The sequence below is a fragment of the Aquarana catesbeiana genome, linkage group LG07, assembly GCF_042186555.1.
Source record: "Aquarana catesbeiana isolate 2022-GZ linkage group LG07, ASM4218655v1, whole genome shotgun sequence".
Taxonomy (NCBI): Eukaryota; Metazoa; Chordata; class Amphibia; order Anura; family Ranidae; genus Aquarana; species Aquarana catesbeiana.
This window is the reverse complement of record NC_133330.1, coordinates 345930321-345947495: the sequence shown is the minus strand read 5'-3', so window position 1 is coordinate 345947495 and position 17175 is coordinate 345930321. Positions and strand designations below refer to the sequence as shown.

At 47.1% G+C, this 17175-nt stretch overlaps 1 protein-coding gene across 1 annotated transcript in view; it reads right to left on the bottom strand.

Moving 5' to 3' along the window:
- Positions 1 to 7707: 7707 nt before the first annotated feature.
- TOE1 (target of EGR1, exonuclease) overlaps positions 7708 to 17175 on the bottom strand; it is a 42291-nt gene continuing 32823 nt past the window's right edge. The window contains 9 exon segments of the mRNA XM_073593998.1: positions 7708 to 9842; positions 9844 to 9987; positions 9989 to 10093; positions 10095 to 10376; positions 10378 to 10470; positions 10472 to 10519; positions 10521 to 10649; positions 12218 to 12389; positions 13744 to 14003. Coding sequence (XP_073450099.1) covers positions 9705 to 9842; positions 9844 to 9987; positions 9989 to 10093; positions 10095 to 10376; positions 10378 to 10470; positions 10472 to 10519; positions 10521 to 10649; positions 12218 to 12389; positions 13744 to 14003 — 1371 coding nt within the window. The 3' untranslated portion in view covers positions 7708 to 9704.

Below are 17175 nucleotides of genomic sequence, written 5' to 3'. Positions count from 1 at the left end.
CCCATCATTGGTATTAGTGGAAGGAATAGTGCCCCATCATTGGTATCAGTGGGATGAATAGTGTCCCATCATTGGTATCAGTGGGAGGAATAGTGCCCCATCATTGGTGTCAGTGGGAGGAATAGTGTCCCATCATTGGTATTAGTGGAAGGAATAGTGCCCCATCATTGGTATTAGTGGAAGGAATAGTGTCCCATCATTGGTATCAGTGGGAGGAATAGTGTCCCATCATTGGTGTCAGTGGGAGGAATAGTGTCCCATCATTGGTATCAGTGGGAGGAATAGTGTCCCATCATTGGTGTCAGTGGGGGGAATAGTGCCCCATCATTGGTGTCAGTGGGAGGAATAGTGTCCCATCATTGGTGTCAGTGGGGGGAATAATGCCCCATCATTGGTGTCAGTGGGAGGAATAGTGTCCCATCATTGGTATCAGTGGGAGGAATAGTGTCCCATCATTGGTATCAGTGGGAGGAATAGTGTCCCATCATTGCTGTCAGTGAGAGGAATAGTGTCCCATCATTGGTGTCAGTGGGAGGAATAGTGTCCCATCATTGGTGTCAGTGGGAGGAATAGTGTCCCATCATTGGTGTCAGTGGGAGGAATAGTGCCCCATCATTGGTATCAGTGGGAGGAATAGTGCCCCATCATTGGTATCAGTGGGAGGAATAGTGTCCCATCATTGGTGTCAGTGGGAGGAATAGTGTCCCATCATTGGTGTCAGTGGGAGGAATAGTGCCCCATCATTGGTGTCAGTGGGAGGAATAGTGTCTTGCATTGGTGGGAGGGATAGTACCCCAAGGGCTGGATAAAGGATAGAAAAGGGCCACATCCGGCCCCTGAACAGCAGTTTGGAGACCCCTGTCCTGGATCAATCAAGTAATAAATACTTTATTCTGGAAATGAAGCTACTACTGTAGAATAATGCATATTTGCTGATCTCCCGGATCCCTGTACTTTGAGGCAGTATTAGAGCTCCACCTAAAGACACAACGAGGAATTACATAACCTGAATGTGACATTTGTCTGCAGAACTTTGGTCTGAAGTCGTACAGTCAAGATGGTGGCCCTGTTGCCGCCGTTGGGAAATGGAAGTTTGTGGTTTAACGTTTGCTCAGATGTTTTGCCATAATCCGTTTCCTGTTTTGATATCATTCCGCACAGAAGATAGATGGAGGGTTCGTTCAGAAAGGAAGTTGAGCCTCCAGCTGTCCCCACATTGTAGTTCTGCAGGCGGTTTGTCCCTCTTCTTTATCATTGATAATACAACGAGGCCAATAAATAATAATATGAACCACACGGCGTTATCTGCAACCCCCCCCCCCCCCCCGGAGCACCGACCCTCCGTGCTGGAAATCTACATTGGAATATCTGGCTGTGCCGCCCATCACAGGTCCCGTCTCCCATAATGCAGCTGGGGCCTTCCCTGCTCTGCTCCCCACATGACCTGCAGGGATGTGGAGGGGACCAGCATGGAGTTACGGGGTCTGAGGTGTGAAAGGAAGTGATTGGTGGTCCTCATAGTCACATTCCATGGAAAAAATACTGGGGAGCTGCCAGATCTGATGCATTTCCTGGTTTAACATTTGCCAGGAGCATTAAGAGAAAATTCTGGATGCGCTCGGCGAAAAACCGAAACGGACGGTTTTTATTTATTTTTTTAATTCAATTAATGTGGTTTGTGTTTTGCCTTGAAGTCAATGGGATGCAGCCGTTATCAGCACTTTCTTTTTTTCTTTCTTTTGGCATATCGGTGCATCCCTATTGATGGCCCTTGTGTGTCCTTACCCATAATGCCCTTAGGTGTGTCCTTACCCATAATGCCCTTAGGTGTGTCCTTACCTATAATGCCCTTAGGTTTGTCCTTACCCATAATGCCCTTAGGTGTGTCCTTACCTATAATGCTCTTACCCATAATGCCCTTAGGTGTGTCCTTACCCATAATGCCCTTAGGTGTGTCCTTACCTATAATGCCCTTACCCATAATGCCCTTAGGTGTGTCCTTACCTATAATGCCCTTACCCATAATGCCCTTACGTGTGTCCTTACCCATAATGCCATTAGGTTTTATATCAGACAGAAACTGGTTCAACTGGTCCTCTTTAACCCCTTCCTGTCTGCCCTGGTGTCCCTTTAAATGGCTCTGAATCTTTGGGGGTGGCGGGAAGGATCAGCAATTATGTGCCCGTGGTTTAGAGTGGTCACATGATCAGAAGCCGGTCCAGTGAGCTCACACTCTTTTTAGTCCGGATGGAGCGTTGTCCGGCGGCTCAGTCTTTGTGCCTGGGAGCGTCTCATAAACAATGGCTGCCCAGTGACCCGTATGTGCGGCATGTGGGCATTAAAGCCCACCCATTTGCTGCCAAACGTATGTGTTAGGTGGTCCCTTCTTCACTCCGTTCACATTTTTAGTATTTGTCCCATTTGTCTGTCTTCAGTCTGGTCACAGGAAGACCTGGGCTCACGTGAAGTGGGTTGGATGATGCTGGGAGTCATTGAACTCAGAGACTCAAGGGAGGCCAGGACAGGATGAGGAGTGTAAATTAATGCTTTAGGGACACTTTAACCCCCCCCCCCCATGATGGGGGATCACTGGCTGTCACATAAAGCCCCTCCTCCCTCCATAGACTGTAGAGGGCGCTCACACCGGGTCACATTGCGGTACTTGCAGAGCTGCATTCATTTGTGTCGGCTTATATTTTTTGTCCAGAAAGTTTCCCTTTTACCTTCAGGGCATTAAATATAAAATATAATTGTATGGCGGTGTGTGAGATATTAAAGTGTCACCCCCCGGGAGCAGACCTGGCTGAGAAATTAATTGCCTTTGTGATGTCACCGTTATTTTGTGATGTCACCGTTCTTGGGATAGGCGTGCTCTCTGGTGTAAGCAGCTGGCGGATCTCATTAGGCGCTCTCAGATAAATGCAGATGGATTAGAGAAGAAATATTTCTACAAATGGAACTTATTGTTAAATCCTCCGGGGAAGCATGGAGCACCTGGTTCCATTCTGATCCGGGGGGATTGCTATGCTAGCATGGTCAGGAGTGTGCCCATTCCTCCCACCGCTGTTCCACCATGCTGCTCAGAAGTAGGGATGAGCTTAGGCCTGAACCTGGAAAGAAGCTCAGTGCTGCCCCCTTCCCCATAACTGCACATACTCAAAGGGTCCTATTCTGTTTGGTGCTGTGGTTGCTAAGCTATCATTCTTGAGAGTGCCCGCTCCTCCCAATGCGGTTTGGTCTTGCTCAGAAATAGGGATGAGCTTTGGTTTAAATCTGGAAGGAAGCTGTTAGTGCCGGTCCAATCAGATGTGCACAGGGTACTTGCTGCACCCACACAAAGGGTCTCATTCGGAGCCGGGCTGTGGTTACTAAGCTAGCTTGGTCGAGCGCACATATTCCTCTCGCTGCTGTTCTACCACATTGCTGAGATGTAGGGATGAGCTTCGGTCCAAACCTGGAAGAAAGTGGTTAGTTCCAGCTCAATCGGCTGCACCCCGGGGGGGGGGGGGGGGGGGGGGGGGCTTGCTTGCTTCCCCGTAGCTGCACCCCGGGGGCCGATTGCTTCCCCATAGCTGCACCTACGCAAAGGGGTGGGGCTTGTGACACGATTGATCTAAAATAGCACCGTTAATGGCTTCCTTCCAGGTTCGTACTGAACCCAAGTTCCTACTTTCCTAGGGGTTGGGAACATTGGGGGAACATTGTTGTTATTCTGTAATTTTCCATTCCTGGATCCTCATCATGACAGCCTACTGATGGGATGGGGGATGGGGAATGGGGGGGCAGAAATTATGTGATCCAGAAATATGGAAAATGATCATCATACTTTCTGGAATGTTCCTTTCCTGGATGTTCAGCATGCCAGTCCTAGGTTTACCCCATTAGTAGGCTGACATAATGTGTGCCAGGAAAATAAGTTGTATGTGCCCATTAAGGGGTGACTATAGACCGTGCACAAGGAAGAGAGTGGGGGGGCGGGGATAAACATCTCAGCACCCTATGGAGAGAAGGTGAGGGCGGACACCGCACACAGGGTGGGGTGGATGTCAGCAGCACAAACAGGGATGGATGTGAGGCTGACACTTCACTGTACATACCAACCACATGGCCAGAAAGATTTATTAATTTGACATATTTAGTGATATTTAGTGAGCCAAGGAGAGAGTGGTGTAGTGCTGTACCTCCCCCCATAGGAAGACCATCAATTGGGCTTCAGTTCATGGAGGAGCTAACAGCCAGCAGAAACAATGAAAAGTGCTTTTCTTCTGCAATGCAGCTACAGCTCAGAACAGGACCAAGTGCTGCCATGATTGCCTTGGGGTATTTGACAGATTTGATACTTCTTCCTTAACCTTTTCCAGCCAGGGCCAACTGGCATGTTATAAGTTCATGACACCAGAGGTGTTACCTAGGCTTCCTAGTCATGTGATCCCGGTGATTGGCTGTCATAGTGAACACAAGCCCATCCCATTGGCTACTGACCATAAAGAGTGGCAGGGTGGTGCACAGTGTCACCTAGTGGGCATGCTCCCAGAACAGCGCCCCCCAGCTGTAGGCATAGATGTGCCAGCTCAGAATTTAAGCTCACCGCTGTACTGCCATATCTATGCAAGCAGCTGGCATTAAGGGGGTTAATATCTGCTTGTCAGGTATGTGATCGATGTGATCGTGTTCTGAAAACAAATGACACATTGAATACGAAGTTCTTGGTCTATAAGCTATTCCGGCAATGTCTCCGCCCTTGTCCAGCCAGCTCCGCCCCTCTATAACAAATCTTCTAATTACGACACTTGAATTTGTTTCCGGTTTGCACTTACGCCCGATAACTCGCTGTCCGCACATTTCTATGCAAAGACTTTCACGTTCTGGGGGGGAGGGGGGGGGGTCCTTCGAATCTCTTCATACTGATGAAGGTCTTTTTATTAAGTCTTAATAGCGGGACGGTTTTGTAACTAACTTCAATCAATCGCTGTAATAAATTTTTGGGATATTAACACTGCCAGGGGAATTTATTCCTTGTCTTCATCTTCTTCTGATCTCCTCTGTATATTTATGAATGGATGAGAGGCTGCCAAGGTGTATATATGATCTCAGAAGAACCAAAGAAGAAATGGATTCATCGTTATTATACTTTGTATTGTTTTGTAGTCTCATTTATCTTTCTGATTAAACCGTCTGTCGCAGTGATGATTGTATCGTTTGTTTCAAATATAATTAGTATTTTGTCTGATGCTGTGTAATGGTGATTTGTGTCAATTATTTGTATTTTCTTTATTTCTGCTAAACCCGCACTGCTGACCTCCGCCCCTCCCCCTCCAGTCTTGTACAGGCTCCTCCCCCTCCAGTCTTGTACAGGCTCCTCCCCCTCCAGTCTTGTACAGGCTCCTCCCCCTCCAGTCTTGTACAGGCTCCTCCCCCTCCAGTCTTGTACAGGTTCATCCCCCTCATGATGTCACTTCTTAAGCCTAACTCCGCCCTCCCCTCCAGTCTTGTACAGATGTACAGGCTCCTCCCCTCCAGTCTTGCACAGGTGTACCGGCTCCTCCCCTCATCCTGCTCACAGCACCAATTGTTAAGCTTAACTCCGCCCTCCCCTTCAGTCTTGCACAAGTGTAGCGGCTCCTCTCCTGGACTAAAACGGCTTCCTCTGATTTCACCGCACACTGAGCTTCTCACAATGTGCATTAGAAACTGCAGCCAGTCAGAGCCCCGCTCCATTTCCTGGCAGGAGAATGGCCAGCATCATCTAGCTCTTTCCTCGCCAGCCTGACTGTCCCTAGCCCCACCCCTTTCATTCATTGGATTTCAGTTCTTTCAATCGTGTGGGCGTTACCTATGCAAATTAAGCCTGCTTAGGAACACCCATTCCTCCAGACTGACTCCACCCAACAAGGTTTTTTGATATTTGCATAATGCCGTAGTTTGAAGACCCCTGTTCTACACCAACCCCCCACCCTCCTATGTTGGCACCCTTGCTGCCAACCAATGCCATTTTTGGTAGCAGGTGGGTGTTAGCTTCAGGAAGCCTGTGGTGGGCGGGTAGAGATTAGCTCCAAGGACCCGGTGATGGGTGGGAAGGCAGGGATCAGCGCCAGGATGGATGGATGGATAGATAGATAGATAGATGGGTGGGGGATTAGCTCTAGGACCATGCGATGGGTGATTGAGTAGGGATTTGCTCCAGGGGGGCTGTGAGGAGTGGGTTGTTGGGTGGAGATTAGCTCCAGGCTTCTGTGGTGGGAGAGCTGGGGGCCTCGCGGTGGGAGCTTATACACAAAGTCAAGCCTTTAATAACAAAACGACTCTAGAATCAGAGGGGTGCAAAGACCAGATTTTATTATGTTGCCCCTCTATGCAAAAATACGTCACTTTGTCCATCAAAACAAAAACATCATAATAAAGGAAAAATGTTACAGTGTAAAATATAATAAAAAATACAGCAGATAATATCCACCTAAACATATAATGATGACCGCACACGGCCAGCTTCTGTTAGAATCCCCAGACATTACTAATAGATTGCCGAGAGCAGACGGACACATTTTGCTGGTCTGACCGATCAAAACTGAAATTCAATGGAGATTGATTTACTAAAACTGGAGAGTGAAAAATCTGCTGCAGCTTTGCAAAGCAACCAATCAGCTTCCGGGTTTTATTGTCAAAGCTGAATTGAGGAAGCCGATTGGCTGCCATGCAGAGTTGCACCAGATTCTGCCCTCTCCAGTTTTAGTAAATCTGCCCCTCAGTGTGCCGACTGCACACAAGACTGCCTGAGAACTAACACAACACAGTGCTACTGCCCCCTGCTGGTCAGTCTAAAAGAAAACAGATCACCTTTAGACTTGATAAAAGAAGAGATACAATAAAGTATGGAGCGTTCCTTCAAATAATTCTAAATGTACAAACTGCACGTCTGCATTGATAATTTACATAAACTGAAAGTTCAGTGTTTTATTTTTCCAAACTAAGATATTTCTACAGATGTTTCAAATGAAGACTGAATCTGCACGCTCTGCGTTTCTCCCCGTGTATTTACAATGCGGCAATCCACAACGACCAATCAGAACCTCAGATACAGTGTGATGGAACCTGCTTGTTGCTCTTTGCGCCACATTAAAGCAACACTCCTGATTGGTCCATGGAGGCCCCATTACCATATACAGGTTGGCAAATCCCCCAGAAATTCCCCCAGCTCCTCTATTGGTAATGCCTTTTCCAAGTCTGCACAGTTTGAGGTGAATACACGTTCCTAAAGCAGAGCTCCACCCAAAAGGGGAAGACGCTCAGCTTATCTGCATCCACCAAAAAGGAGCATTGCTTTATATCAACGCAGCGTGTCCCTTGTGCTGCTGGCTCCTTATCCCCCTCCCTCCCTCCATGATCCCCACCCCCGTCTTCAACATGTAGAACCAGCACTGGGCTCATTCCATAAAACAACGTTCTCTGTACTCAGCAGTGTGGCAGATTCTGATTGGCTGTTCTGGATTGCTACTCACCATTGGGAGCGTCATTATCTCTGCCATGTGAAATCTGACCAGAAGAAGTGTGTTCACCAATCACAAGCTCTTAAATTATTTAAAAAAAAAAAAAAAAAAAAAAAAAAAATCAGCATAAGAGATAGCGCTTACTATCAATGCAATGTGTCCCTCGTGCTGCTGGCTCCTACTTTATTTGAAATCCTCAGGTGATCGCCCCCCCCCCCCCCCCCCCCCCCCCCCTTCATTCTTTTGCTCCTACTCCCACCACTGAATCCTCCAGTCCAGCAGGGGTTAATAGATCAGAGAGCCTAATCAAGAGTGCTGCCTATGCCGCCCGCCGCCTATACTCTACCTTACATGGATTAAAAGCAAACAATCTATGAATGGAGGAAGCTAACCTTTCATTCATCCGCCCATCCTCCATTCATAGATTGTTTTTCATTGGTAGATGTTATAGTACAGCTGCTGTGAATGGAGGAGGGGGACGCAAAGGGCGGGCACAGTCAGCACTCTTGACGACTGCATCTATTAGAGCTGCACTATTCTGCTGGCCAAAATGAGATTCACAATTTTTTTGCTTAGAATAAAAAGATCACGATTCTCGTGACGTAAAATCTTTCACATTATACAAAAAAAAAAAAAAAAAAAAAAAATGGGCTAACTTTACTGGTTAGTTTTTTTTTATTTAATTCAAGTAATTTTTTTCCACAAAAAAAAAAAAATTGCATTTGAAAGACCGCTGCGCAAATACAGTGTGACATAAAATATTGCAACAACCACCATTTTATTCTCTAGGGTGTCTACTAAAAAAAAAAAAAAAAAAAAAATTATATATAATGTTTGGGGGTTCCAAGTAATTTTCTAGCAAAAAAAAATGATAACTTGAAACCAACAAAATGTCAGAAAAAGGTTTAGTGTTTAAGTCGTTAAACTTTTTTCACTTACACACAGAAGTCTATTCCATTGACAAATTGTTACAATGTTTATACTTAAGTTTCACTGATAAAGAATATTGTGATTGTTGGCAGACTGCCCGTTTTTTTTTTTTTTTTTTTCCTAAGGCCCCTTTCACATGTGTGGACTGTTCAGATCCTCCTGTCAGTTTTTTTCAGGCGGATCTGAACGGTCGCTCCATACATCTCTATAGAGCGTCGGATGTCAGCGATGACCTGTCCACTGACATCCGATCCGCCCCGATCCACAAAATCCTGACCAATGGATGTCCTATTTTCCATCCATCTGGCGGATCAGATGAAAATAGACAGGCGGTTCGTAATCATCTGATCCTCCCATAGAGGAGAGCCGAGATCTGACAGGTCCGTCCACAGAGTGTGGAGACAGACTCGTCATCCGCCGGCTCAGCGGGGATCAACGGAGCGATCAACGGAACGATCCTCGCTGAGCAAGCGGTGTACTGAAAACAGACAGCCCTGTGTGAAAGGGACCTTTCTTTCTTTTGATGGCTTCAGGAGAGCAGAGAGAATTCTTTGCATAGAAAGAATCGTGAAAAACACTTTAGTCAAAGATCGCAACAAGGAAAAAAAAAATCGCGATAACGATTCTTGACGATGAATCGCGCAGCTCTAGCATCTATTAACCCCTTCTGTACCAGAAGATTGTACTGATTGGAGGAGGAAGATTTCCGGTAACACAGGAGGCCAGCAGCACATGGCACACATCACATTGATAATAAGCACCGTCACTTGTACTGATATGTTGATTTTTGACTCAATATCAAGTCGCCCTCCAAGCAGACTTAGTGCCAGTAGCCGGACAGGGGCTCCCCCTATAGCTTGGAACAGTCAGTACATCTAGGAAGAAATAGCTGACGGCACTCTGATAAAAAAAATCAATCCGGGTGTAACTTTGTTTTCTCCTCCTCCTTTGTATTTTATCAAAAAGACGACGACTACGAGGAAACGCGTCGGTGGAGGAGGTCGTGGTGGTTCACAGATGAGGACTCTGCTTGTCCAGAACAATAAAAAAAAAATCTGTATTGAATTTTAACCGGAGTGCCACCAGCTTTTTCTTGATGGTACAGCTGCTGCACAAGACTGGAAATCTTCGGATGGATGAAGATACTCCAGAATACAGAGAACAGACCGCCAGACTTCACACGTGGTGTCCATCCAAACCAGGAACATCAAACAATAAAAAAAAAAGTAGGTGCTGCAAAATTCTCTGCAAATATTTAGTGATCGGCCCGCTGCCCATTAAAGGCGGTCATTAGGCATCGCAGGGCATGACGAGTTTAATTTTCTGCATGTGGGCGCGGGAGCATTTGGCAAAGACGCTTTTGATGATCTGCAGAGGAACGTTCTTCCCGCTGAGATAAATCTTATTTTGGCAGTCCGGGAGGCAGGTGGGCGGCAGCGTCCGTGTCGTCCGATCTCTTCAGCATCCACACGTAAGCCAGAATGTATCCGGTCATAAAGGCGTCGAAGCCGGCTCTGTGGGTTCCCGCGTCCGACGTGCTGGGGGCTTTCCGCTTAGGGGGCCGTACATGGGGGACCCTCATCAATAGGTTTACTGGTCTGATCGTCTCTTAGAGACAAATCCGTGTCCACAGTGGCTGGAGGTCCAGTGTGGTCTCCACACTGATTGGAAGAGACTCTCAGGGGTGGGCAAGTCCTTCGTCTCTGATTGGCCCATAACGGTCTCCTCCATTAAGCAGTCTTCCTTCTCAGTCTCCATGTTTTCCTGTCCTTTCCCCTCTTCTGGGGTATCAGAAGGGTCCACTAAGGGTTTGCTACAAGGGGGTTCCATGCTCCCCAAGTGCTCCTCTCCCTTCCCTTCTTCTGGGGTATCAGAAGGGTCCACTAAGGGTTTGCTACAAGGGGGTTCCATGCTCCCCAAGTGCTCCTCTCCCTTCCCTTCTTCTGGGGTATCAGAAGGGTCCACTAAGGGGTTTGCTACAAGGGGGTTCCAAGCTCCCCAAGTGCTCCTCTCCCTTCTCCTCTCCCTCTGGGGTATCAGAAGGGTCCATATTGGGGCTTTCTACAAGGGGGCTCCATGCTCACCTCCTCGGGGGTCTCTTCTTGGTGCTGCGGTCTTTTTCCTCTTCCGTCTCCTCTTCTTCTTGTCTGCTCTTCCCTTCTCATCCTCATCGATGATCAGGTCAATGTTGTGGGAGAGAACGCACTTCGATCCGTTGGGGCACCAGCCGTACGCCTGCAATAGATTGGACATGTTACACATGAGGATAGGCTTATGATCAGCACAGTATATTATTAACCCCTTCAATAATGGGCACTCTTACCCCCCCTTCCTGCCCAGGCCAATTTTCAGCTTTCAGAGCTGTCACACTTTGAATGACAATTACGCGGTCATACAACACTGTACATGTACACATATGACATTTGTATCATTTTGTTCACACAAATAGAGTTTCCTTTTCCTGGTATTTAATCACCTCTGGGGTTTTTTTTTTTTTTTTTGCTAAACGAAAAAGGACTGAAAATTTTGAAAAAAAAATAAAATAAAGAAAAACACGTTTTTCCTTTCCAAAATTTTGCAAATAAATAATCTTTCTTCATAAATTTCGGCCAAAATATATTCTGCTCCATTTCTTTAGTGAAAATCCCCCAAATCAGTGAATATTAGTCTGTAGGAAAGTTATAGAGACCACAAACTATGGGATATATATCTGATAATCAATCAATCCTGATGTACTGACGGCCAATCTCATTTCTTGAGGCCTGAAAACACCAGAATGGTACAAATACCCCCAAATCACACCCCAGTACAAATACCCCCCAAATCACCCCCCAGTACAAATACCCCCCAAATCACCCCCCCAGTACAAATACCCCCCAAATCACCCCCCCCAGTACAAATACCCCCCAAATCACCCCATTTTTGGAAAGTAGATGGTCCGAGGTGTTTAGTAAGAGGCGAGTTTTTTGACGTTTTTGTCACAATTTTTTGGAAAAAATCAGAAATTTGAATAAAAAAAGGTTTTTCACATTTTTTTTTTTTTTTTAACATCCTGTCACCAGTGCAGTACGGCGTCATCATATAACTGGTATGGTGGTGATCGGGGACACTGACTGGGGACAGTATGGTATGTAAATCCAAATATTTTCTTTATTTGCAATTCTTTTATTAAATTTTTTCTTTTGTTAAAATATTTTTTTACATACTGTGACCAAAGCAATTACCATAGTAACACGGCACTACTTTGAGATGGTGATCAGGATTTATTTTTTATGATCACTTATAACATTGAATATAACTGTTATAAACCACATTTTTTTCTGAATGAAATCCATTCAGATTCCACAGCGAATCACATAGTACAGATGGGCTGTGATTGGCCCTGTCTGTACCATGTGATTACTGTGACCAATCAGAGATCATCACAGTAGTACCCAATGAATGGAAGCCATCCACTGTGTACAATTGTCATGGGATCTGCTGTGATTGGTCACAGTGATCACATGGTACTGGTTAGCAGCCCCGGTCCGCTGTGTCCACCGGGTGACGGATCACGCCGCAGCATGGCTCATGGGAACGCGATCCTGGGAGGACATCTTGTGACGTCCACCTAGAATAGGAGAGCTCCTGCCTGGCTGTCATTGGTCTATATACGGGGCGGGAAGCAATTAAAAGTGGGAAAGAATTCCCAACGTAAGTCTGTACAACTATAAAAACAACATAAAACCAAAGATTCACAATCCATGAGTAAAAAGACAAATAGGAGCCGCACTGACCACGAGAACCCGAGAGATCACACTTACAGAGAACTTGTCGCAGATGTGGGGCCCTTCTGTGGCCGAGCCGGCGGGTTCTTGGTTGGGGAGGGAGCACAGGCGGTAGTCCACGTACGCCGACATGCTGGCGGTATAGTGACAGAACTCTATAGAGAGGTGATTGGTGCTCGAGTCTATCCTCCGAATGTTCTCACGCTTGCTGAAAGATAGAAAACAACGTTCCAACCAAGGTTTACAAAGGGTCAGCATTTGAATGGGGGGGGGGGGGGGGGGGGGAGTTTTCCCCAATTGGGGTTTTCCCCCAATATTTGGGGAAAATGTGAAAGATGAAGTTACGCCGAGTAAATAGATACCTAACACCTAACAAGCTTGTGGAATGGTGACAAACTACGGTACTTAAATATCTCCAAGGCCATAGAGGTGATCAAAGACAATCAGGTCTATGTTTGCCTCTGTGACCAGTCGGTCGCACCATCAGATGGTTTCTCAGGCAAGCCGGTAAGAACGGTAAGCCCCGAGAAACACGAGGGGGAGGGGGCTTGGGATGTCCCCCCTCTTGCCACTTCTGAAAGCGGTCCAGCGGCTAATGAGCCGCTCGGAACGCTTTATGAGAAAGCCACCTGCCGGTGGAAAAAAAAAAATACCGGATTGTGGCTGAAGCCAGTTCAAAGCCGTAACGTATAAATAGGTATTGTAGTCAGCAAGTGGTTCTGGGCATTGTACTCTATGAAATGTTTTTGTTGTTATGTATTAGTGTAGTTCTGTTCCCTGCGTTGCTCGTTGGCCTCACCTTGTAATGACGGACTCACAAGTTGTGGCTGCAGTTCGCAGTGTCATGACGATCGATCTCCCACTGTCCATATATTCATTCACCTAGCTTGTCCCTATGCACTAAAGCAGGGGTAGGCAACCTCGGCCCTCGAGCTGTGGTGAAACTACAAATCCCATCATGCCTCTAGGAGTCACACCTGGTATTGTCAGGGTCCTGCAATGTCTCATGAGACTTGTAGTTCCACCACAGCTGGAGGGCCGAGGTTGCCTACCCCTGCACTAAAGGGACAAACAGCTTCATGTTCTGGGTCTACCAGCGTCCGATCCACGCCTCGTCATTTCCTCTGTGTTGTATCACAAATGTGGGTGTGCCATTGTGATGAAAGACAGCATGGTGAGCTCTCTGTTAATTGCCCCGCCTGGTGGTGTCTGTGTCAGATCTAATTATTCAGCACTCCTCTGCAGAGTACTAGACTAAGAGACCAGGGGATTGTGGGATATGTGGTTTCCTCACAGGAAGTGTCAGTTCTTACACTACAGGAGGTTAGGTGTTCTTCTGTGCAGTGCCATGTGACATGCCGCATATTTCAAAGTTCTGACCCTGGAATGTGAAGATTTAGCCTACAGGCTTGTTCACACAAGCAGCAAGGACTGCCACTCCTCTGAAAAGCAAATCTATGCTCACATTGCTTTTCACAGATGTTTGACAGGCCACCCCCAAAGCCAATAAATCTACGGTTAGCTTAAACAGAGACCGTTAGTTGGGAGAATCCGAGGCTCACCATTTCTTATAGGCGTACTCCAGGTAAGAGGCGGTGAAGCGCGTCTCAAACTCCGAGGCGTATTTGGTGTCGTAGATGCCGGCCGGGAACATTTCCGAGAGGTCGGCCACGAAGTTCATGATCTTCTCGGGGAGCTGAGCGTAGAAGCTCTGATAGAGGAAAGCCAGATCTATCAGGCCGTTGTGGAGGATGAGAGGCTTCCGGGCCTGGAGCAGCTCCAGGAAGAGGGTGCGGACGCTCTGCAGACGCCGCTCATCGCCCTGCACAGAGGAGGAGATTATTATTCAGGATTTATACAGATCTAGGCACACATAATACAAAACACACTTACCAGGTCACCAAATAGTTCTGATTACAAACCAATACAACAGACAAAACCTTTACTTCCTCAGCCGCCCCGGCGTTGCTTTAACTGAGCTCATACACACGGGGGGGGAGGTCTGCCTGGTCATGTGACAACCGTGATTGGCTGTCAGTGGTCCCATGATCAGCAGTTGGTCTCGTTGGTTCCCGATCATTAGCGGACAGTTCGGTCTCTGTACTGGGAGTGCGCACCAAGCATGTTCTCAGCACAGAAACCTCTGTCACCCGTAGACACCTGTATGTGGCACGTGGGCGTTAAAGTCCGCCCTGTTTTGCCGCTGCACACATACGTTACATGGGAGGTTAATCGCTTGCCAATCGCATCACAAGGATGTACGGCGGCAAAGCCACCTCCCTGCACTGGATCACGTACTTCGTATGCGCTCTGTGCACTCGGGCAGGGAACGCACGTGCCTGCCTGCCCGCCCAGCTGTGCTGGGATTCACCACGGCACACGCCAATCACTGAGCCCCGGCCAATGATTGACCGCCAGAACCCGGTGATCAGCTCTGATCTTTCCCAAACAAAGCTCTGTGAATGTAAACAACACAGAGCTGTGTTCAGTGACCGGGGGATCTCATGTTGCTAAGCAGGGAATGAAAACAAGATTGTCAGTAAAAGTGTCACACAAACACTGGTTAGGCACACCGTTAACCCTTTGATCACCCCTAGATGTTTATCCCCTTCCCAGTCAGCATCATTAGTAGTGACAGTGCATATGATTAGCACCGATCCCTGTAGTGAGGTCAGGTCAGTGGTCAGGTCAGTGGTCAGGTCAGTGGTCAGGTCAGTGGTCAGGTCAGTGGCAGTTAGGCTACTTTCACACTGTAGCCGCGGCCTCGTTGGCGGTAAAGTGCTGCTCGTTTTAGTGGCGCTTTTCGGCCAATAGCGGGACGCTTTTAACCCCAACTAGAAGAAAGGGTTAAAACCACCCATGTTGTGGCGCTTCTGAAGAGCTTTTCATATACAGAGCTCCCAAAACCACCCCAAAGACGCTGCTTGCAGGACTTTTTTTTACCGTTCGGCAAGCACCGCCCCGGTGTGGAAACACTCGGCCCTCACAATGGGGAGACATGAGGGGCGCTATTTTTAGCCCTAAAACACCTGAAAACTGTCTTCAGTGTGAAAGGGGTCTTCGTTCCCCTCAGCATCAGTTTGTGTCAGATTGCCCCCACAATATCGCAGTCCTGTTATAAATTGCTGATCTCCAACATTAGTAGCATAAAAAAAAAATAATCATTCCAGTATATCTCATAATTTGAAGACGCTAAAAAACTTTCACACAATCAATAAACACTTATTGGGATTTTTTATACCAAAGACATGGAGCAGAACACATTGTGGCCAAAATTTATGAAGAAATTCGTTTTTTGTTTTTTTATTGTGGAGGTTTTATAGCAGAAAAGTAAAAAGTTGTTTTTTTTTGTTTTTGTTTTTTTTTCTTTCAAAATTTCCGATCTTTATTTATAGAATAAAAAAAATAAAAAAAACGCAGAGGTGATCAAATACCACCAAAAGAAAGTTCTATTTGTGTGAAAATTATTAAATAAATTTGGGTTGGGTACAGCTTGTGACCGGCAATTATCAGTTAAAGCAGCACAGTGCTGACTAGCAAAAAATGGCCTGGTCATGAAAGGGGGGGGTAAAACCTTCCAGAGCTTAAGTGGTTAAACTGCAAGCAAATATCTGTTCATTAAAGGGGTTGTACACCCTCATGGTTTGTATTCTTTGCATTAAGGTGAAAATCCTCCTGTGATGCAGCCCCCCTTTTTACTTACCTGAACCCGAACGTTTCAGCGTTGGGGACGGGCACATGTCTCGGGTCCTGATTGGGTAGATTGATAGCAGCGCACCCATTGGCTCCCGCTGCTGTCAATCAAATGATTCGGGAGCCGGGGGGCGGGCTGAGTGTTGCTGTCTGTGTCAATGGACGCAGCAGCAGAACTCAGGAGTAAGGATGAGCTCCGGCGTGTTCGCACAATCCACGTGTAGAGCCCGCCAGGAAGTCGGCGCGGCGCTAATCACAAGCAGTGAGACATTTCCCAATCCCTGCAGCCGCACATCGGGACAACGTCTCACTGCCTGTGATTAGCGCTGTGCTGACTTTCTGGCGGGCTCTACACGTGGATTGTGCGAACACGCCGGAGCTCATCCTTACTCAGGAGTGCGCCCACATAGGTGCCCCAAGGGAGAGCGCTTCTCTGACGGGGCACTCGAGAAGAGGAGGAGCCAGGAGCCCCGCTGAGGGACCCCAGAAGAGGAGGATCGGGGCTGTTCTGTGCAAAACCAACTGCACAGGGGAGGTAAGTATGACATGTTTGTTTTTTTTTAAACCGAACCTTTACATATCCTTTAAATCAGGGGTAGGCAACCTCGGCAATCCAGCTGTGGTGAAACTACGAATCCCATCATGCCTCTGCCTCTAGGAGTCATGCCTGTGAATGTCGGGGTCTTGCAATGCCTTATGGGACTTGTAGTTTCACCACAGCTGGAGGGCCGAAGTTGCCTATCCCTGCTTTAAAGAGACAAAGTAAAAAGACCATCCAGCACTCAGACCCAGGAACTTCACCCAGGGACTGCGGCACGTCAGGATCTCAGCGATGCAGCAAAACTGGGCGATCTTCAGAAAACGTCCCGAGTGCAGGACCTCCAAAATAATTTATTGTTAAATCATAAAATGGTGATCTACTCACAAAAGCAGAATAAAACCAAGCTAGACAAAAAGCAGCAATCCAGCAAGTGAGATGGGCATCCCCACCGACGCCACACAATGGAGAAAGCTTACGTGTTTTGGGGGGACTATAGCTCTGAGGAAGGGGGGGGTCTGTCCTCCCGAAACGCGTAAGCTTTCTCCATTGTGTGGCGTTGGGTATGCCCATCTCATTTGCTGGATTGCTGCTTTTTGTCTAGCTTGGTTTTATTCTGCTTTTGTGAGTAGATCACCATTTTATGTTTTAACAATAAACTATTTTGGAGGTTCTGCGCTGCGCCCGCTTGTATAATGTTTCACATTAAAGCGACGAGGAAGACAAAATGAAGAAATGGGAGGAAAATGAAGGAGGAAGAATA